Consider the following 23,127-nt stretch of genomic DNA (forward strand, 5'->3'; position numbering starts at 1 on the left):
TCTTTTTAGGAGTTTGAATGAACTGACAGAATTGATGGAATGGAAATATTGACATGACTTATAAAATTATAAAGAATTTACTGCCTGAATTTATGTCTTAACTGGTTGCTGCTGTATTTATCATCCACAGGCACTTTGCCCGTTCAGTTTGATCTCACTATATCAGCGTAGTGTGCTCAATTATTCCTTTTTCCATTCCATTATAATGCACCACTTCAAATAAAGTATCTATCAACTATAGTTCATCTGTAGGGAAAGAGGTTCCAACAGTAAGAACTCAGAGTCCGACCTTACCTTCACAGAATGTGCCATTGCCTTTGAAGCCAGTTACACATTTACAGTATGGGTTGCCAGATATTTGAGAGATGCAGCTGTGAAGAGGATTAAAAGTTCAGAATGTTAACACCAAATAAGTTGGCTACCTATGAATCTGATTAAGGTTGAAACTGTTCTGTTACCCAAAGGAAAATGGTGGAGGGGCACGTACTTAGCACTCGAATGGCAGGTCATGTTGCACAGGTCGTCAGTGATTTCTGCAAATAAAAATCAAAGGCACAATGCAGATGTTCACAGTTAGCATTCTAACTCATGTCATAATAAATATTAGAAATCTTATGATAGAAGAAATATATCAAAATCTTGGTACTATTACAATTGTATATTGTATTATCATTTTTGAGTCACACACACACACACACACCAACAGTGTGCGTTCAATTCCTGCAGCGGCTGAAGTTAACATGAAGTTCCTACCTTCTCAACCTCGCCCCTTGCCAGGAGACGTGGTGACTGTAGTGATATTAACAAGGTCAGATTGGTGGACCTCAGGGAATAGGAGTGTCCTGACTGGATCAGGGAGTCCTGGCTCTCCGATATAAACAGGAGTGTGTGAGATTCTGAGGGAACTCCAGCAGTGTCAAGGACTCTCCACGCGTAAATAAAGGATGACTTGGTGACGGGATACCAGCCTCTGTGAAGTTATTTCAGTGACCCTCATGTTAACCCCACTACCAGTTGTCTCTCACTAGTACGACAACAATCCTCTGGGAGTATGGCGGCTTTACCTTTATGGTGCCATGGGACGGCTGCATTGGCAAACGTGCCAATTCTTAGCTGAGGGATTAAACCAGGACCTGCTGTTTATTCTTCACTTTGGCAATACTGGAAGCTGAGAAGCATGTACTAACTGATGCTCCTTGCTACCAGCTAAAGGAGGAAATGTTGTTACATGGCTTTGCTGTGCACAAATTGACTAACCCATTGCTGCTACAGCACATGGGAAAACATAATTCATTGTGATGTGTACTGGGATATCCTGACATATGATACAAATAAACATAGGAGAGAATCACATGTCATGTTTAGTAACACTAGTTTATAAAACAAATACATTTTTCTTGGCCTTAGGGCATCACAAAGCACTTTGTAGCCAAATTGGAATTTTCTGGGGGAATGTAATGTGGTCATATTGAAAACGTGGGCAACCGTTTTCACAAAACACAGTCCCACAGACAATAATGTGATAATGATCAGAGAATCTATTTCCAAACCTTAGCTCGAGGATTAATCTTGGCCAGGTCAGTGGGGAGAACTTGCCCACTGCTCTTCAAAATACTGTTGTGGGGTATTTTAAATCTAACTGAGATGGCTTTAATCTCACAAGTCACAGGAACATAGGAACTGGAGCAAGCCTTTTAATCCCTCAAGCCTGTTCTAGAATTTGCTGAAATTATGCCAGATCTGACATGTAACCCCATAATTATGGCAGGTCTGAGGCCTGATGCTATAATTTTAAAAACAATCATTAAAAACATTTTGAAAGTGTTTTATATTAAAAGTGCATAGATATGTGGATTACTATTTTGAGAAAGATTGTTTAAAAATCAGGGCAACACATCGTCCTCTGATATCAAAGCCGAAAACAACTGGAAAGGATGTATTCAGTAAATAGGTGGCCCTTTATAGAAAAACTGTAATGTTTATTTTTGAACTTTATCTTATTTATCTTATTTATTTAACTTATACAATAAGGTAACATCACTTTTTTCCCCTATTTTGTATCAAATATATGCACCTATGTACTACGTACCTAAGATGGAGCCATGTGGGGGCGACATTGTAAATGTTTTACTGTACTCCTGTACTTGAGTACACATGATAGTAAACCTAATTCAAATTCTAATTCTAGGTTAGCTTAGTTCTCTGGCTGGTTAGGTTTCAGTACAGAGTGATGCTGACAGCATGGGTTCAGTTCCCACATCTGCTGAGGTGACCATGAAGGACTCTCCTTGTTAACCTCTCCCCTTGCCTGAGGTGTGGTAACCCTCAGCTGAAACCATTACTAATTGTTTCTCTTTGTAATGGGAGAGTGGGCCAATGGCAACTTTATCTTTACCTTTATTCAATTTTCATCTCGTACTCATGGCCTTGTAGGACATCATTCTGAAATGCTCATTTTCTTTAGAATCATAGAATTCCTACAATGTGGCAACAGGCCATTTGGCCCAACAAATCCACACCAATCCTCCTAAGAGTATCCCACCCAGACCCAATCCTATTGCTCTACATTTGACGTGATATCAAGAAATGACAGATGGTTTCACAAGTTGTGGAAGCTACGTAATTTAAAATTATATCATTAATACATCGTTCATCATGGTCTGTCTTGAGATAAGGTGCCATGCTAAATACATTCCAAAATTAGGCAACATAATTTTGCTGCCAATTTCAAATTGAAGGTGATACTTTCTAAATCTTCATTTATTTTTGGTTTGGCTGACAAAGATTTGTGCTGTTGAAAATTTTCATTGTATATTCATCAAGGCAGAATTGCAAGAATACAATATCTCAATAGGAATAACAACTTATTCTGCATGATGAAAGGATACTGATTAGTTGGCAAGTGGACTCTGATTGGTAGAGGTGTAACCAAAGAGGCTGCATCATGAAACCCTGGACTATTGCAATGAACCCTGTAGTTGGCTACCATGTATTTTCCTGATCCTTTCCTCACCCCTGCACAACCAGGACGAAACTTATATGTAATCTATAGACAGAGGGTCCAGAATAGAATATCACTTTCCTCCCACTTTCGAAATGTCATACTTACAACCATTCACTGGTTTCAGATACACCAATGAAGTGATAAACATTCAGCACTTGATGGGGAAAAATACTTGAAAGAGGAATATTTTCAAAGGTTTACGTAAAAGGCAGAGGAGTGGGATTAATTATATAATTTCTTTCAATGAGGCAGCACAGACATAAGAAGCGATGTGTTATTTGTTACCTTCAGCAACCAGAAGGAAACTGTTTATTTACCATTTTAACAGGGTAGTAGTTATAAGGAATGGGCGTCAGTGTGCTCAGTTGGCTGGACAAGTGGTTTGTCAGTGATGCCAACAGCAATGTTCCTATGCCAGCTGAGGTCACAATGAAAGTCCCACCATCTCAACTTCACATCTCGCCTGAAGTGTGGTGACCATCAGGTTAAACTCATCACCAGCTGTTTTCTTTCTCTCTCTCTCTCTCTCTTTCTCTCCCTCTTTCTCTCTAACTCATAAGAAAGCAATCTATGGTTTTCTAGGATAATGATAATTTTCATTCTCCCTTTAGCTCTCAGGAGAAAATTTGACTCCTTAATTGTGCTGGATAGCTATTGTCTCTGTTACAAATGAGCTCGCTGTTGCTTAACAGAATTAATTCCAACTTACGAACATCACAGTTGATTCCTTTCCATCCCAGATCACATTCACAAGTTCCATCCCCATCGATTCCTTCGTTGCATTTACCATTAACACACCTACATTCTAGAAAGTGATTAAGAATAACATGTTGATAATTGCAACAGAAGTTAAGAAACACCCTGTAGCATAGCAACAAACATCATTTTTAAAATGACTTTTCCTGGCAAGGCTACTTCTAGAAGATGAAGGGAATCTTTTTCTTTGAAATACTGCATAGCAACATAGACAGCACAGAAAACAGGAGCATTCGGCCCCTTGAGCTTGCTCCTCCATTCAATAGGATCATGGCTAATCATCCAACTCAGTAGCTTGCTCCTACTGTCTCCCCATACCCTTTGATCCCTTTAGCCCTCACAACAATACTAACATCTTCTTGAAAATATTCAATGTGTTAGCCCCAACCGCTTTCACAGGCTTCCTGAGTGAAAAATGTCTCCTTAGCTCAGTCCAAAATGGCCTACCCTCTATCCTGTGACCCTAGATCAACTCTGCCAAAGAGCTTATGTCGAAAACGTTCATTCTCCTGCTCCTCAGATGCTGCCTGACCTGCCGTGCTTTTCCAGCACCACACTCTTCGACTCTGAACTCCAACATATGCAGTTCTCACTTTCACCTGAGATAGATAGATTCTTGATCAGTGGGGGAATCAAGGGTTATATTGAAAATGTAGAAAAATGGACATAAGCGATACCAGGCTGATTTCATGAGAACTAAGATCATAATAAATAAGAACAAGAGTGGGGCACTCTGCACCTTGAGCGTGCTCTCTCAATCAATAAGATCATGGCTGAACTGGTAATGCTACATTCCTGCCTACCCCCAGGCTTATCAAAAACCTATCTCCTCTGCCTTACAAATATTAAAATAATCTGATTCAATGACTTTTGAGAGGACTCCAAAGACTCAATGACCCTCCATGAGGTTAAAAAAAGAATCTCCTTATCTCTGCCTTGAAAGGGTGACCCTTTATTTTAATCAGTGACCCCAATTCTAGATTTTCCCTAAGAGGAAACATCTTCTCGACATTGACCCTGTCAAGGCCCATCAGGGTCATACATCTTTCAATCAAGTCATCTCTCACTCTTCTAAGCTCCAGGGATATCCAAACCTAACCTATCCATCCTTTCCTCACAAGACAACACCCTCTTCCTGGTGTTTATCTAGTAATTGCTGAATTGCTTCCAATGTACTCACATCCTTCCTTCAATAAGGAGTCCAATATTGACACACTACTCCAGTTCTAGTCTCACCAGTGTCCTATATAACTGAAATATAATGTCTCTACTTTTATGTTCAATTGCACTCACAACCTGTGATGATGTTCCATTAGTTTTCCGAACTATTTGTAGTAGTCGCAATGGTACATTGGGAACACCAATTCCTTCTACATCTCGGACTTCTGCAATCGTTTGACATTTAGATAATCCACATGATTTTTTTTATTTTTATCCTTCAGTCATCAGCAAATTTAGCAGTAATACTGTCAGTCTCTTCTTAAAATTATTCATGCAAGTTGTAAAAGGTCGCAGCTCCAGCACTGATCTTTGTGGATCACCACACATGGTGCAAACCCATTCAGTTTGTTTGCTATCCTCAGATTTTATAGGGGAATTTAAAATCCAAGCCTTAGTATTGTAACCAGCATTAGATTACTTACAGTGTGGAAACAGGCCCTTCGGCTCTCAACAAGTCCACACCAACCCTCCTACGAGCAACCCACCCAGACCCATTGCCTTACACCTAACACTACAGGCAATTCACCTAACCAGTTTGCTCAGTTTCAGACTGTGGGAGGAAACCGGAGCAGCTGGAGGAAACCCATGCAGACACGGGGAGAATGTGCAAACTCCAAGCAGTTGCCTGAGGTGGGAATTGAACCCGGGTCTCTGGCACTATAGGCAGCAGTGCTAATCACTGTGCCACCATGCCACCCACTGTTATTGCCCATAGAATGGTGTATTCTTGACCGAAGGAATAAATCAGAGTGTGTCTTTTCTTGTAATGAATTTATTCACCAAACCAAACAGACAGATATCTATCTCCTGACTCCACTCTACTCCTGTTTCTGTGAGTGTCTCTTTATGTGAGCTGAAGTAACCATCAAATCAATGCCCTTCCTCTGTATGTACTTAACCCTAACTGATGTTACACTGAAGACTACAGTCATTAGTCTGTATAATGATATTAGCTTATCAATTCTGCAGTGCTTAATGGCAAATTAAGGACATAAATAATTTTCCGTAATACATCATGCACAATTCATAGAGATTAGACCATAAGACTATAAGACATAGGAGCAGAAATTAAGCCATTCAGCCCATCGAGTTTGCTCCACCATTCAATCATGGCTGATAAGTTTCTTAACCACGTTCTTCTACTTTCTTCTCCTAACCCTTGACACCCTTGGTACTCAAGAAGCCATCTATCTCAGTCTTAAATATACACAACAACCTGGCCTCCACAGCCTTCTGTAGCAATGAATTCCACAGATTCACCACTCTCTGGCTGAAGAAGTTTATCCTTATCTCTGTTCTAAAAGGTCTTCCCTTGACTCTAAGGCTATGACCTCAGGTCCTAGTCTCTCCCATCTAGTCTCTTCCCAATATCTACTCTGTCCAGGCCATTCAGTATTCTATATGTTTCAATTAGATCACCCCTCATCCTTCTAAACTCCATCAAGTATAAACCCAGAGTCCTCAAGTGTTCCTCATTTGTTGAGCCTTTCATTCCTGGGACCATTCTCGTGAACCTCCTCTGAATACACCCCAGGCCACTACATCCTTCCTGAGAAATGGGATCCAAAGTGGCAAAAAATAATCCAAATGTGATCTGACCAGAGCCTTATAGAGCTGAAAATGTGTTGCTGGAAAAGCGCAGCAGGTCAGGCAGCATCCAAGGAGCAGGAGAATCGACGTTTTGGGCATGAGCCCTTCTTCAGGAATGAGGAAAGTGTGCCAAGCAGGCTAAGATAAAAGGTAGGGAGGAGGGACTTGGGGGAGGGACGTTGGAAATGTGAAAGGTGGAAGGAGGTTAAGGTGAGGGTGATAGGCCGGAGTGGGGGTGGGGGCGGAGAGGTCAGGAAGAAGATTGCAGGTTAGGAAGGTGGTGCTGAGTTTGAGGGTTGGGTCTGAGACAAGGTGGGGGGGAGGGGAAATGAGGAAACTGGAGAAATCTGAGTTCATCCCTTGTGGTTGGAGGGTTCCTAGGCGGAAGATGAGGCGCTCTTCCTCCAGCCGACGTGTTGCTATGGTCTGGCGATGGAGGAGTCCAAGGAGCTGCATGTCTCTGGTTGAGTGGGAGGGGGAGTTGAAGTGTTGAGCCACTGGGTGGTTGGGTTGGTTGGTCCGGGTGTCCCAGAGGTGTTCTCTGCAAGTAGGCGGACTGTCTTCCCAATATAGAGGAGGACACATCGGGTGCAGTGGATGCAGTAAATAATGTGTGTGGAGGTGCAGGTGAATTTGTGGCGGATATGGAAAGATCCCTTGGGGCCTTGGAGGGAAGTAGGGGGGAGGTGTGGGCGCAAGTTTTGCATTTCTCCCAGAGCCTTATAGAGCTTCCGAAGTAAATCCCTGCTTTTATATTCAAGTTCTCTCAAATAAATGCCATCATTGTATTTGCCTTCCTAACTACTGACTCAAGCTGCAAGTTCACCTTGAGACCATCCTGGACTAGAATTCCCAAGTCTCTTTGCACTTCAGACTCCTGAATTTTCTCCCAATTAAGAAAATAGTCCACGTCTCTGTTCTTCCTAGCAAAGTGCATGACCTCACATTTTCCCACATAGTACTCTACCTGCCATTTCTTTGCCCACGCTCCTAACCCTGTCCAAATCTTCCGCAGCCTCCCTACCTCCTCAATGCTACCTGTCCCTCTACCTATCTTTATATTATCTGCAAACTTAACCAGAATGCCCTCAGTTCCTTCATCTAGATCATCAATGTATAGTGTTATGGTCCCAGCGCTGACCTTTGCAGAACACCAGTTGTCACTGCTATCATCCCGAGAAAGACTTTTTTATCCCCAGTCTCTGCTTTCTGCCAGACAGCTAAGATTTTTACTTTTAGATTACTTACAGTGTGGAAACAGGCCCTTCAGCCCAACAAGTCCACACTGACCCTCCAAAGAGCAACCCACCCAGACCCATTCCCCTACATTTACCCCGTCATCTGGGCGGCACGGTGGCACAGTGGTTAGCACTGCTGCCTCACAGCGCCTGTAGACCTGGGTTCAATTCCCGACTCAGGTGACTGACTGTGTGGAGTTTGCACGTTCTCCCCGTGTCTCCCCGGGTAAATGTAGGGGTATGGGTGGGTTGCGCTTCGGCGGGTCGGTGTGGACTTGTTGGGCCGAAGGGCCTGTTTTCACATTGTAAGTCTAATCTAATCTAACACTACGGGCAATTTAGCATGGCCAGTTCACCTAACCTGCACATTTTTGGACTGTGGGAGGAAACTGGAGCACCCAGAGGAAACCCACACAGACACGGGGAGAATGTGCAAACTCCATACAGTCAGTTGCCTGAGGCGGGAATTGAACTCAGGTCTCTGGTGCTGTGAGGCAGCAGTGCTAACCACTGTGCCACCGTGCTTGCACCTTGCCTCTAACACTGTGGGCCCTTATCTTACTCAGCAGCATCCTGTGTGGCACCTTATCAAAGGCCTTCTTGAAGTCCATGTAGATAACATCCATTGGCTCTCCTTGGTCTAACCTGCTCATTACTTTTAGATTAGATTAGATTCTCCTCAAAGAATTTGAGCACATTTGCCAGGCATGACCTCCCCTTGATGAAACCATGCTGACTTTGCCCTATTTTGCCATGCACTTCCAAGTATTTAGAAATCTCATCCTTCATATTGGATTCCAGGATCTTACCCATGTCTGAAGTTAGGCTAATCAGTCTGTAATTTTCCACCTTTTACCTTACTCCCTTTTTAAACAGGGTGTTATATTAGTGATTCTTGTGATTCTTGAAATATCACCACTAACACCTTCACTATCTCTTTAGCTATCTCCCTTAGAACTCTGGGTGTAATCCATCTGGTCCAGGTGATTTATCCACCTTCAGGCCATTCAGTTTTTCTAGCACCTTCGCCCTTGGTGATGGCCACCAGACTCAGCTCTGCCCCCTCACAATCTTGAAATTTTGCAATATCACTTGTGTCTTCCACTGTGAAGACTGAAGTGATGTAATTATTCAGTTCCTCAGCCATTTCCCCCACAACTATCTCTCCAGCATCATTTTCCAGTGGCCTAATGTCCACTTTTGCCTCTCTGTTTCCTTTCATATATCTAAAGAAACTCTTGCAGTCTTCCTTTATATCACTGGCTAGCTTTCCCTCATATTTAATCTCCTCCCTCCTTATTTTTTTTTGTTGCCCTGTGTTGGTGTTTGTAAGCTTCCCAATCCTCTGGTCTCCCACTGCCCTTCCCCACATTATATGCTTTCTCTTTTGCTTTTATACTGTCCCTGACTTCCCTAGTCAGTCAATGGTTGCCTCCTCCTCCTTGTACCATGGTTCTTTTCCTCAGGATGAATCTCTGCTGTGTCTCCTGAATTACTCCATGAATTCGAACCCATTTCTCTCACACCAATCTTTGAGTCATGCATTTATCTGCTTAATCTTATTGACCCTGCGCCAATTAGCTCAAGGATCAGATAGTAATCTAGAGATTATTACTTTTTCTGTTCTGCTTTTTAATTTAGCTCCTAGTTGTTCATACTTCCTTAGCAGAATATCCGCCCTAGTTTTATCGATGTCATTGGTAACTATGTGAACCACAACCACTGGATCTTTTCCCTCCCACTCCAAGTTCCTGTGCAGCCCAGATGAGATATCCCGAAACCAAGAACCAGGCAGGCAACACGACCTTCAGGACTCTCAACCCTGGTCACAGAGAACAGTGTCTCTGCCTCTAACTATATTATCCCCAATTACAACAACATTTGTCTTCTCTCCCCACCACTTGAATGGTTCCCTGCACCACAGTGCTGCGGTCAGTCGGCTCATCCTTCTTGCAGTCCCCATTCCTGTCCACATAGGGAGCAAATCTCTTGAATCTGTTGGATAAGGACAAGGGCTGAGGCTCATGCAACTCTACCTCCTGGATACCTCTACCCTATTCAAAATAGTGAGGAGGGCAATTTCCTCAGGATGTTCAGTGTTAAAACAACAACCTGCATTTACTTAGTACCTTTAATGTGGTCTAACATTCCAAGGCACATCTCCAAAAGCTTGGTCAAAAGTGTATTTTGAAGGAGGAATGATAGTGGGAAAGGATGAAAGCTGTAAAGGGGTAGTTCCAGTGAATAGGTCTTTGGTAGTTCAAGGCATGATGATTAAAGTTGAGGAAGATATGCAAGACTCAGGAATTGGAGAAATGCTACAGTCATTGGGGCTTGTAGGGCTGTAAGAGATTGCCGAGGTAGGAGGGGTTTAAGACTGAGGAGAGGTAGAGAATTTTCAAATTGAGGCTCTGTTTGACCAGCAGCTACTGTAAGTCAGCACCATGGGACCACAGTGATGGATTGCTAGCTCTTTTGTAACCCCTTTGTAATTTCTTCAGAAATGGGAAATGGAAGATTCTCTTGCTAAGATAATAATGCACATTAATGTATTATAGATTTTTCTAAGACAGGGAGACACAATTAAGAAGATGTGCAGATAGGATGAGATGAAAAATGGTTTGTGGAACCATGTAAGAAGCATAATTAACAGGGACCTTGCAAACTTATGAATTAAGAGCAGTAATAGGCCACTTGGCCCCTCATACTTGTCCCATCATTCAATATGACTGGCTTTTCTGTTTGATCCATATTCCTGCCTATCCCTGATAACCTTTCATTCCCCTCTTTATACAATAGTGATATTACCATTTTCTGTGCTGTAAATTCAATGTCAAATGGAGATGAGCTCTGAGTCAGAGACGATCTTGGAACATTAATATGATACTGTTGTCTGAGATAATGGGGGCACCTCTCTAATGGAGAGCTAAGCGCGGACAATGTGAATCCAATAACCAAGCTAAGATAAAGGCATAGTAAAGAAAGACAATGGCAGAACACACCTTGATCACAATGTATACCATATTGTCCATCAATACAGGTCTCACATGCTGTTCCAGTAAATCCTTCTTCACAGGCACATGTCCCTGTGCCATTAATGCCATCCAGGCAAATACCATTTCCAAAGCACCAGTTTGTGGATTTTCCTGGGCATGCCTGGCATTGCTTCCCAAAGTAGCCAGCACAGCATTCTCGAGTCTGGAAGAAACCCACCAAAGCAAAACACTAAAACAGAGCGGCAGTGTAATTGATAAACAGAGGGATATTTTAAGTGTTGTGTTCTGATCATCACTGGTGATGGTTTCTCTCAGCACACACCTTGGAAAGAAAAGGTTACACTGTAACCTTCTGATGTAGCAGTGGAGGAGTAATTATTCTGCACGATGGACAGTGGGGACCTTGTCACAGCATGGATGATGACCCTGCCTCTGAGCCAGAAACTCTGCGTTTGAGACCTAGCCCAGGACTTACTGGCCAAGGCATTCATAATAAAAGGCAAACAGGTTGATTGGAAATCTGCAAATGCTTCCAACACAAAGCAGTGGTGGTCAGTGAGAACAGGAGAGTTTCTTGGTCAAACATGTAATGAGAGAACATTGAAGCCTCTTACCACCATCAGACTACACTCCCCACCCCCACCCCTCCCTCCCCCACTCCCAACAAACTCGGGAAAAAGTGCATGTTGCCATAGCAATTTCCCTAAAGCCTGTCAATCAGCTACAAGGCACAGCTCAGGAGTGTAACAGAATACTCCCCACATCCCTGAATGGATGCAGGCCCAACAACACTCAAGGAGCTCAGCACCATCCAGAACAATGGATGTATCCATAGGCATCCTTTAACTAGCAGCAGTGTGTGTGTCATCTACAAGATGCACTGCAGCAATTCATCAAGGCTCCTGAGACAGCACCTTCCAAACCCACAATAACTACTATCTAGAATTATGCAGGCAGCGCATACATGGGAATCCCCTCCAAGCAGCTCACCATCCTGACTTGGAAATATATTGCCTTTTCCTTCAGTGTGACTGGTTCAAAGTCCTCAAATCCACTCCCTGAGGTCATTGTGGGTGTATCCACAGCACATGGGCTGCTGCTGTTGAAGAAGACAGCTCATCACCACCTTCTCAGAACAATTAGCGACGGGCAATGAATGCTGGTTGAGCCAGTGATGCCCACAGCACATGTGCAAATAGGAAAAAAACTCAAACACACTGTGCGAGTTGAAACCCACCACCACCACATCTGGTCAAAACAAAACATACTTTCAAACAACCAGGCATCAAGGGTTGGACTGTTCTATTCACAGCTTCTGGAGGGACAATGGGAGCTTCATTATCCTACCCCTATGTTGATCATGACCCAGTCTCATGAACAATTAGAAACCTCCTAGTGGCATCCTTATCCTGGAGATGATGAACTGTGAACATTGCCATAGCCAGAAGTCATGTTCATGTGCACTGAAAACTACAGCCAATTTATCAGTGACAGTAAGGCCTTCAATAGGGCCTAAAACAGGGAAGGGAACACAAAATTGGATCAAAAGACCTATGTATCTTTATTTAGTGGGGAGCATGGGAGAAAGGAGGTGATGGCCTAGTGGTATTAAGAAGGGATTATGCCTGAAACATCGATTCTCCTGCTCCTTGGATGCTATCTGACTGGCTGTGCTTTTCGAGCACTACACTCTTTGACTCTGATATCCAGCATCTGCAGTTCTCACTTTCTGCTAGTGGTATTATCACTGGATTATTAATCTGGAGACCAACATAATGTTCTGGGGACCTGTGTTTGAATCCCACCATGGCAGATGGGGGAATGTAAATTCAATAAACATCTGGAATTAAGAATCTACTGATGACTGTTAATCCATTTCGGAGAAAACCAATCTGGTTCACAAATGTCCGTTAGGAAGGGGAAACTGCTATTCTTATCTGGTTTGACTTACATGTAACTCCATACCAACAGCAATGTGGTTAACTCTTAACTGGCCTCTGAGCAATTAGGGATGGGCAATAATTACTGGCATCGCTAGTGATGCCCTTATCCCATTAATTAATTTTTAAACATGTCCTTTAAGGAAAATATTGACACTGAAATTAATTCTGGTTTGAACTTCTGCTTTCTGGCTTAACCCTGGTGGCTAACCCAAATTGAACAATAGTATAGACTTGAGGGGCCGAATGGACTTTTGTTCTCATGTAACTGTTGACTATGCCAATTGTAAAGTGAATGAAATAACACTGAGGACAATTCATCAGACTTTGACCGAAATTTTGCAAAAAGAAACGTTGTTAAACTGCCGTTTTGGTTGTTAGGATGGCTATGTTGCCATCATATCCCACTTTAAACCAGGTCTGAAGTTTACTTACAATATTAGTTTTTACACAGGTTGTCTGGCAGCCGAGATACATTAACCTCTTTCCCAGCAGGTATCGCACAAAGAGACAGTTCTTCTTTTTTCCCACCTGCGTTAAGCAAATAACAATTTTAGAATTGAAACAAAATAAAATTCTCTCCATAATTGCAAAATAGTTCTCTTGAGTTTCGAACTCAAGAGGTCAACACTCACCAAAGGCTTGGATCCAGGAGGGCATTCAGGTTTATATTGACAATTTACACACTTCCCCTTCAAAAACAAACAAATATTCATCTTCATGCAGCCACTGTAAAGTCAAACATTCCAAAATTTGCATGCCTTATCAAAATATCCAAAGGGAAAATAATTGATAGGGGAGTTGGAGAGAAACAATTTACTCTGTTGGGGAGGTGTGATATTGCCATGATGGCACCAAATGCCATCTGCCACTTTGGCCAATATGCAGCACTGAATAAGGGATGCTTAGGGTGTATTTGCTGCCACCAATCATCCTTTGTCCACACTTTGGCAATGGTGTCTCTGATGTTCAATCTTGGGCGATATGTTGGTGTAAAGTTTAACAGAGGAGGCGCTGTTCTTAGCTAACAAGGTGGCATAATAGCAATAAGATCAACTACAGGGTGGCACAGTGGCTCAGTGGTTAGTACTGCTGCCTCACAGTGCCAGGGATCCAGGTTTGATTCCAGACTTGGGTGACTGTCGGTGTGGAGTTTGCACATTCTTCCCGTGTCTGCATGGGTTTCTCTGGTTGCTCTGGTTTCCTCCCATAGTCCAAAGATGCGCAGGTCAGGTGAATTGACCATGCTAAATTGCCCATAGTGTTAGGTGCATTAGTCAGAGGGAAATGGGTCTAGGTGGGTTACTCTTCGGAGGGTCAGTGTGGACTGGTTGGCCCGAAGAGCCTGTTTCCACACTGTAGGGAATCTAATTGTACTAATCAAGCCTAATTATGAGGCCTCCTGGGAACTGCATGTAATTTTTTTAATTGATTCTATCATGGGATGTGGACATAATATAGGAGCAAATTATTGCTGGAATCTACATTGAATACAAAATGCTGGAGATCACAGCAGGTCAGGCAGCTTCGGTGGAGATACAGCATGATAACGTTTCGAGTCTAGATGACCCTTCATCGGAGCTACTGACCTGAGAGAGCGAAGTGCAGCAATTTCAGAAGGGGATAGGTTGAGAGGATTGAGATGGTCGATGTTGCGCCAGTAGTTTTCAATGAAAAAATGGAGGGCAGGTAAGAGGCGAGAGAAAGGGGTCCAAGTGGAGAGTGAATACTCATGAAGAGTCATCTCGACTCGAAATGTTAGCTTGCTCTCTCTCTCCATGGACGCTGCCTGACCCACTGTGATTTCCAGCATCTTTTGTTTTCAGCTGTGGTATGTGGTCTGCAATATTTATTGCCCGTCCCTTAATAAGTTTGGATGTACAAATATGAAATATATATACACTATTTTTGTACAAAACACTATTTATTTGTTCATGGGAAGTGGGCGTTGTGGACTGGCTCAGAATTTATTGTCCATCCCGAGCTGCCCTTGAGGAGGTGGTGGTGAGCTGCCTTCTTAAACCACTGCGGTTCACGTGGTGTAAGTAGACCACAATGTCATTCGGGAGGACGTTTCAGGATTTGACTAAAAGTTTGAATAGACTGATATTTTGATGACCAATGGGCCAAAAGGTCTCTTTCCATGCTCTAAACATTCTGTGACACTAACCTAACAGTAAAAGTACTTTAGAGAATATAAGACTGATGTATGGAAATGATAATGTTCTTGGATCAAGACTGGCATGTTCAAACATTACTGCAAGGCCATTTGTAAGTGATAAACTTGTAATCCTGATCATGTTATCACGTCATATCTCTCTTATTTTACTATGTTCTAGATGTAACCTTGGTGTTTTGAATATACATTTGTTTTGCACTTTATCGTATAGCCTATTGTGCACCTATCATCAAAGGGAAAACTTCCTGCCTGGGAGTCAGGTGCTGTGGGTTCAAGGTATAAAATGAGGTCTGCAGATGCTGGAGATCAGAGCTGAAAATGTGTTGCTGGTTAAAGCACAGCAGGTTAGGCAGCATCCAAGGAATAGGAAATTCGACGTTTCGGGCATAAGCCCGTCTCATTCCTGATGAAGGGCTTATGCCCGAAACGTCGAATTTCCTATTCCTTGGATGCTGCCTAACCTGCTGTGCTTTAACCAGCAACACATTTTCAGCTGTGGGTTCAAGCTCCAACAGCCTCAAACATTTACTCACTTACCTGTAATACCGTTGTTTCATTAGAGTCACAACGATTTTTCTGGATCTCCAGAACTTTTGTTAGTCCATGGATTACTCCTTTGTCTGTTTCCATATCAGTGAAATTGACTAGTGCATCATTCACAGAAAGCTGCAATGGGAGACAGTGTGTTATCACAGGGGAGACTGAAGTGAGTTGTTTCAAACCACAAAGACATGGTTTGTTGGAGTAAAGAAGGGAGAACTGTTTCCATGGTTAACAATCACAGGGACCCAAGCGGCGCATTCCACATTAAACAGAGAATGCAGCTACTTCTACAACACCAGGGGTGGCTCAGTGGTTAGCATTGCTGCCTCATAGTGCCAGGGCCCAGAATCAATTCCACCCTCAGGAGACGATCTGTGTGGAGTTTACACATGTCTGCTTGGGTTTCCTCTGAGTGCATCAGTTTCCTCCCACAGCCCAAAGATGTGCAGGTTAGATGGATTGGCCATACTAACTTGCCCCTTAGTGCCCAGGGATGTGAAATCTGGGTCATTTAGCCTTAGGAAATGGAGGGTTACAGGGGTGGGGTGAGGTGAGGTGGGATGCTCTTCAGAAAGATGCTGTGGACTCAGTGAGCTGAATGGTCTCTTTCCACACTGTAGGCATTCTACAATTCCACCTGAAGTTTCAAGTAAGATTTAACTCTGACTAAGTGAAGGCTTCTAAAACCATACACATATACTTTCAACCAACTGATTTGAAAGTGTTGTGACATATCACCAAGGGCAGGTTGGACTTGAACCCAGATCTTTTGGACCGGAGATTTGAACCTTTGTTCCTACTATATGCCTTTATGGACTACAATTCCAATGTATTAGATTTTAATGACAAATAATTAAGATGTAGCATTTCAACTGAAACATTGACTGCATTTAAACCCTGAGTGAGTTGAGACTTCAATCTTCAATCAAACTTTATTAGTTGCCAATGGATATGCCAAGACTTAAACACATAGTAGATGTCTTAGTAATTTAACAGTCCCATTCTCTGAAATAAAGAGAGAATGTCAACAGTAGAAAAGAGATTGGCGTTTAGTTAGCACTGTTAATGATCACCAGCTATCGCAAAGCAATTTACAGTCAATGAATTACTTTTGAAGTGCAGTTACTGTTGTAATGTAGGGAATACAGCAGTCAACTTGTGCTCTGCAAACTCACAAAACCACTGATGTGGTAATGACTAGGTAATTTGCAATTTTTTAAATCGATGGTGGCTGAGGGGGTTAATCCTGCCCATTATTATAACTATCCTTGATCACATCCTCCCAACCTTACAATCAAAAGCTCCCTGTTTCCCTCTAGCCTTCTGGAAATGCCAGGAAACTCCAGGAAACACACACATACTTCACCATTTCGGCAAAAGAAGCCGACTTGGAAGGAAAATCCGAGCATTGTCTCCCGGTGCATCCCATCATGCATATCACTTTTCATTAGCTTTTGATCCAAAATGATGTGGTATCTGATTAGGTCTTCATCCTGGAGGGAATGAAAGATCACACATTTGTTACATCATAAGCCATTGACTTAGTTCAAACTTAAGATGAAAACCTATTAACGTTCTCATGGAGAATATCATGAACTTGTCAGGGTTCTTTCAATAACATCTTCTAACCCTGAAGTCTCTACTACCTAGAAAAATGAGGACAGCAGTCACATGGGAACACCACCAGTTGAAATGTTCGCTCCAAGCCCCGCACATACACACCATTCCGACGTGGAACTATAGCACTGTTCCTTCACTGGGTTAAAGTCTTTTGACTCCATCCCAAACAGCAATGTGGATATATCACATGGACTGCAGCTGTTCAAGAATTTTGCTAACCACAATCTTCAAGGCCAATTAAGGATCCATTTTCACCATTTCCGCACCTTAGTTTACATTTACAGCTCTATCACTCTTTCACCTAATTAGTAACTCCCTTATCTTTTGAACTGGGCCTCCACACCATCTTACTCATCCTTTGCCTTTGTATAAAACACCATTTTCCAACACTTTCAGTTCTGAAGTAGAGTCATACTGGATTCGAAATGCTAATTGTATCTCTCTCTCCACAGATGCTGCCAGAGCTGTTGAGTTTCTCCAACATTTTCTGTTTCTGTTTCAGATTTCCAACCTCTGCAGTATTTTGATTATGCATGGGCAATAGATGTGGCCTTACCAGTGACGCTCACATCCTAAGAATTAATTTGAAGAAAAGAGGCACCATGAATATTCCCATTCCCACCAAAGCTCATTTGCAGACATCTTCAATCAAAAGAGTTAACTGGATAATCCATTGGGGACTTCTCCAGAGGTCTCCAGCACCACAGATGCCAGGCTGCAGGCAATTTGTTTGACTCCATGTGATATCAAGAAATGGCTGAAGGCACTGGATACTGCAAAGGCTATGGGCCTTGACAATATCCTACAATCGTGCTGAAAATTTGTAACTGGGCCCTTAGACGACCTGTTCCAGCACACTACAACACTGGCACCTATCCACCAATAGGGAATATTGCCCCGATAATTTCATTCTCAAAAATCAGGACAAATCCAGTCCAGTCAATTAGTGGCGCATCAATTGGTTATAAGGTAAATGATGGGAGGTGAGTTCACAGTGCTATCAAGCAGCACTTGCAAAACTATAACCTATTCATATTAGGTTCTGTTAGGTCTACTCACCTCCTGACCTCAGTCCGGCCTTCGTTCAAAAAACAATGAAAGACCTCAACTCAAAGAGGTGAAGTGAGAATGACTGTCTTGATAACATAGCAGCATTTGACCGACTGTGGCGTCAACGTCACCCTGGCAAAAATTCTTCACCAGATTGTGTCATACTCAGCATAAAAGAAAATGTTTGCAAATGCTGGAGACTAATTACCTCAGTCCCATTTAATCATTCATGACACAGGGGTGTCACTTGTTTGGCCAGCTTTATTGCCCATCCCTAATTGCCCAGAAGGCAGTTTAGATCAACAACCTTACTGCAGATCTGGAGTCACATATAGGCCAGATTAGCAGATTTCCTTCCTTAAAGGACATGAATGAACTAGATGAGATTTTGCAACAATTGTCAGTAGTTACATGGTGACTATTATAGAGTCATAGTCATAGAGCTGTACAGCATGGAAACAGACCCTTCTCTCCAACTCGTCCATGCTGACCAGATATCCTAAATTAATCTCGTTCCATTTGCCAGCATTTGGCCCAAATCTCTCTAAAGCTTTCCTATTCGTACACCCATCCCGATGCCTTTTAAATGTTGTGAACCCACCAGCCTCCACCACTTCCTGTGGCAGCTCATTCCATACATGCACTACCCTCTGTGTGAAAAAGTTGCCCCTTAGATCCCTTTTAATATGTCCCCTCACATCTTAACCCTACGCCCTCCAGTTTTGGAATCTGCTACCCTGGGGAAAAGACCTTGGCTGTTCTAGATTTTTATGAATGCACCATCTGCCACATCCACAGTACATTAGCCTGGGACCCTTGATAATGAGTCCATTAATGAGTCCATGCTGTAGAATGTTCAGTAATTCCAGAACTTCCCAAAACCATTTGCAAGGTACAAATTAGGAGTGTGATGGAATACCATCCGTTTGCCTGGATGGGTGCAGCTCTAACAGCGTTCAAGAATCTTGATGCCTTCCAGGACAAACTTGATTGGCACCACACCCACCAGCTTCAATATTAACTCCCTCCATGACTGATGCAGAGGGGCAGCAAGTTGCATTCTTAACATGGTGAGGCTGAAAACTTAGGATAGATTCACTGACACCAATTCTTTTTGTTGGCACTAGTCTAAGCTATTGGTGCCTGAGGGTGCCCACATGAAGTTTCTGGTACTAGATCAGGCTCAGTCTTGATGAATAGTAAATAGGTTCATCATGAATTATTTTTTCACACAGCATCTGAGATGCATGATTGTACCTTGCCAAGCTCTCAGACTCAACCTAGGAGTCAGTGCACAGTCACTAGCTACAGGTACTGCGTATGCATGAAAGCACATTGTACTCAGCTTAGACTCCTGTTAGGTCCTTGGAGAATCCATCCTTTATATTTACTGGGTGCCATTTGATGTTAATGATGGTAGTTAACTCTTTCAGGTACTAACTGTCTTAGACAACATATACAATGTAGAAGATTGATTGCAATAATTCATAATGACTCCTTCATGAACACCTTCCAAATATGCAACTGCTATCACCCAGACGGACAGGGACAGTAGATGGATGGATACTTCATAATGGCATGTTCCCCTCCAAGCAACCCACCTCCCTGGCCTGCAACCATATTACTACTCTGTCAGTGTTGCTGTATCGAAATCCCGAAGCTCTCTTCCTAACATCACTATGGGAGCACCCTCGCCAGCTGAACTGCGGCTGTTTAACAAGACATTGCAAACAACTTTCTCAGGGGCATTCAGTGGTTCAAGGAAGAGGTTCACTACCACTTTCCCAAAAACAACAACAGGTGGGCAATAAATGCTGGCCCAGCCAGCGATGCCCACATTCCACAATTCATGAAAACAAAATCACAGATATGCCAATTCTGGTTGTGTCAGTGGCATCCACATCCATAAAAAGAGAAAAAGTTCTTTGTTCCAATACACACAATCTTTGGATTTCAACTTCTCATAGAGTCATAAAGTTATATAACACGAAACGGACCCATCGGTGCACCTCATCCAAGCTAACCAGACATCTCAATCTGACCTAGTCCCATTTGCCAGCATTTAGCCCATATCCCTCTAAACCATTCCTATTTAAGTACCTATCCAGATGCCTTTTAAATGTTGTAATTGTACCAGCCTCCACCACTTCCTTTAGCAATTTATTCCTTATGCGCACCACCCTTTGTGTGAAAAAGTTACCCCTCAGGACATTTTAAAATCTTTCCCCTTTTACCTTAAACCTATGCCCTTTAGTTTTGGACCCACCGAGCCTAGGAAAAAAACCTTGGCTATTATTCACTATATCGATGTCCCTCATGATTTTATGAAAAAGTCCCAGCCTACACAGCTTCTCCCTATAGCTTAAACTCTCCAACCCTGGCAACATCCTTGCCAATCTTTTCTGCAACCTTTTAACAGCATCTTTCCTATAGAAGCACGACCAGAATTGTACAGTATTCTAAAGGTGGCCTCACCAATGTCCTGTACAGCCACAACATGACCTCCCAACTCCTATTCTCAGCATTCTGACCAATGAAAGCAAGCATGCCAAATGCCTTCTTCACCACCCTATGACTCCACTTTCAAGGAACTATGCACTTGCACCCCTAGGTCTTTTAGTTTGGCAACACTCCCCAGAACCTTACAATTAAGTGTATAAGTCATGCCCTGGTTTGCCTTTCCAAAATACAACACTTCACATTTATCTAAATTAAACTCTATCTGCCACTCTTCGGCCCATTGGTCCACCTGATCAAGGTCCTATTGTGCTCTGAGATAATCTTGTTCACTACACCACCTATTTTGGCGTCATCTGCAAACTTACTAATCACACCTCGTATATCCACACCCAAATTATTTATAAAATGATGAAAAGCAGTGGACCCAGCACTGATGCTTGTGGCACACCACTGGTCACAGGTGTCCAGTCCTCTATCACCACCCTTCGTCTCCCACCTTCAAGCCAATTTTATATCCAATTGGCTAGCTCCCTGGGATCCACTCGATCTAAACCTATTAACCAGTCTACCATGCTGAACGTTATTGAGTGTTTTGCTGAAATCCATACAGACATCTACTGCTCTGCCTTCATCAATCTTCTTTGTCACCTCTTCAAAAAACTCAATTATGTTAGTAACACACAATTTCTCATGCACAAAGCCATGTTGACAATCCCTAATAAATCCTTGCCTTTCCAAAAGCATGTAAATCCTGTCCCTCAGAATTCCCTCCAGCAACGTTCCCACCACTGGTCTATGATTCCCTAGCTTTCCCTTACTGCCTTCCTTAAACTATGGCACCACGTTAGCCCACCTCCGGTCTTCCAGCACCTCACCTGTGGCAGTCAATGATGCAAATACCTCAGAAGTGGGCCCAGCAACCTCTTCCTTAGCTTCCCACAAAGTTCTGGGAAACACCTGATCAGGTCCCAAGAATTTATCTTTGGTTATCCATTTGAAGACCTCCAGCACCCCCTCTTCTGTAATATGAACTCTTTTCACAATATCACTTATTTTCTCAAGTTTCCTAGCTTCCATGTCGTTCTGCATAGTAAATACTGAAGCAGTAAATACAGTAAATTCTCAACTTGCCCGAGTGAGTTCTGAACTCACACACATACCATTACATCAACAGATTTCTCTTTGAGATACTTCTCAATGGCTTCATTGTTCGGGGCATAGACAGTATAGGTGATGGCACTCTCAATCTGCTGGGTCAAGTTCTGTTGCTGTAACAGATAGAGATATACTTTAGTGACACACCGTTTTCAACACACTGATTTAATGATTATTTAATGATTAAGTGGATTCTCCACAGAACTTACAATTACAAAAGTTCTAAACTGAGCATAGTCAGGCATCTGGCCAAGGGTAGACAGTAGGTTAATTGGTGCATCACTCATAGGCTGTTCAGGTAAGAGAACCTAGAACATAACAATTGGTATTATATATATTAATAATCCATTGGCTAGTTATAGAAAAACTTAACATGTGTTAACAGAATCACAGAACTGTGACAGTGCAGGAAGAGGCCATTCTGCCCATTGTACCTGGAGTGAGTCTATTATCTTGTGCTAATCTCTACCTTCTTCCAATATCCTCATACACCATTCCTAACCGAGAAATCATCCAATGCCCTCTTGAATGCCTCAGTTGATGTTCAAAAATCAACTTGTGGTGTGTTCATAAGGGCGACATGTCATAATGGATATGGGAATAAATTTAAACAGGGAAAGATGTCCAGCGTTAAGAAAGAAAAGAACCGAGTTTAATACGGCAAAGAATATAAATAAGTGGATACAGTTATAGTCTGATCTCTCATGTAGATCCAAAGGAGTACAGATGGAATGTGTTTGGAAGAGGAAGCTGTTTCTCATACTAAATTGGGTATCAGGTGTCATTTGAATATAGTCCTGGCTCTACCTCAAACTGTTAAAAATATTTTTCCCTGAAGTACTTTTGATGCTGGCCACTTGCTAGGCCACCATCACAGCGGGTAACACAGTAGGCCCAGGATTCATTTTGCTTGGAGTACCACAATAAGGCATCCCCATTATCTGACACAACATAAGCAAGGCCTGTCATAGGTGACCACCAGGAATGCCTGAAACATTGGCTGACCCAACATTGAAGGTGGACCCATTTCAAGTGCTCCTGGAGGTGCAAGACATGAATTTGCAAAATTGACACTTTTGTCACCTGTTTCTTTTGACCAAATAAGTCCAAAGGAGGACATCTTTATATAACATTATTTACAATATACATCAATTCTACTGCACTGGGGAAATATGGCAACATAAAATTTGAAATGCAAATTGTACTCATGAAGTTGACCTTACCTTATCAATAATGTGCATAACCCCATTTGTTAACACAATATCAGGATTGAGAATGCTTGCTCCTCCAATTACAGGGTTCTAGGAAAACAGAACATTTGTTAGGATTAAAAGAGCAATGCTTTTAAATTATAATAATTTAATAAAGAAGTGTA

At 42.5% G+C, this 23,127-nt stretch overlaps 1 protein-coding gene across 1 annotated transcript in view; it reads right to left on the reverse strand.

The window, feature by feature from the left end:
• The window catches only part of stab2 (stabilin 2), a 179,750-nt gene that overhangs the window by 64,403 nt on the left and 92,220 nt on the right, over window positions 1–23,127 (reverse strand). The window contains exons 31-41 of the mRNA XM_060839668.1: window positions 22,976–23,053; window positions 21,962–22,060; window positions 21,758–21,865; window positions 16,829–16,960; window positions 15,462–15,590; window positions 13,381–13,437; window positions 13,181–13,276; window positions 10,812–11,007; window positions 3,714–3,809; window positions 488–533; window positions 295–371 (exon numbers count right to left, since the gene is read on the reverse strand). Of these exons, the coding sequence (XP_060695651.1) occupies window positions 295–371; window positions 488–533; window positions 3,714–3,809; window positions 10,812–11,007; window positions 13,181–13,276; window positions 13,381–13,437; window positions 15,462–15,590; window positions 16,829–16,960; window positions 21,758–21,865; window positions 21,962–22,060; window positions 22,976–23,053 (1,114 nt within the window). The remainder of the gene's footprint in view (window positions 1–294; window positions 372–487; window positions 534–3,713; window positions 3,810–10,811; window positions 11,008–13,180; window positions 13,277–13,380; window positions 13,438–15,461; window positions 15,591–16,828; window positions 16,961–21,757; window positions 21,866–21,961; window positions 22,061–22,975; window positions 23,054–23,127) is intronic.

This window comes from Hemiscyllium ocellatum, chromosome 19, assembly GCF_020745735.1.
Source record: "Hemiscyllium ocellatum isolate sHemOce1 chromosome 19, sHemOce1.pat.X.cur, whole genome shotgun sequence".
NCBI classification, from domain to species: domain Eukaryota; kingdom Metazoa; phylum Chordata; class Chondrichthyes; order Orectolobiformes; family Hemiscylliidae; genus Hemiscyllium; species Hemiscyllium ocellatum.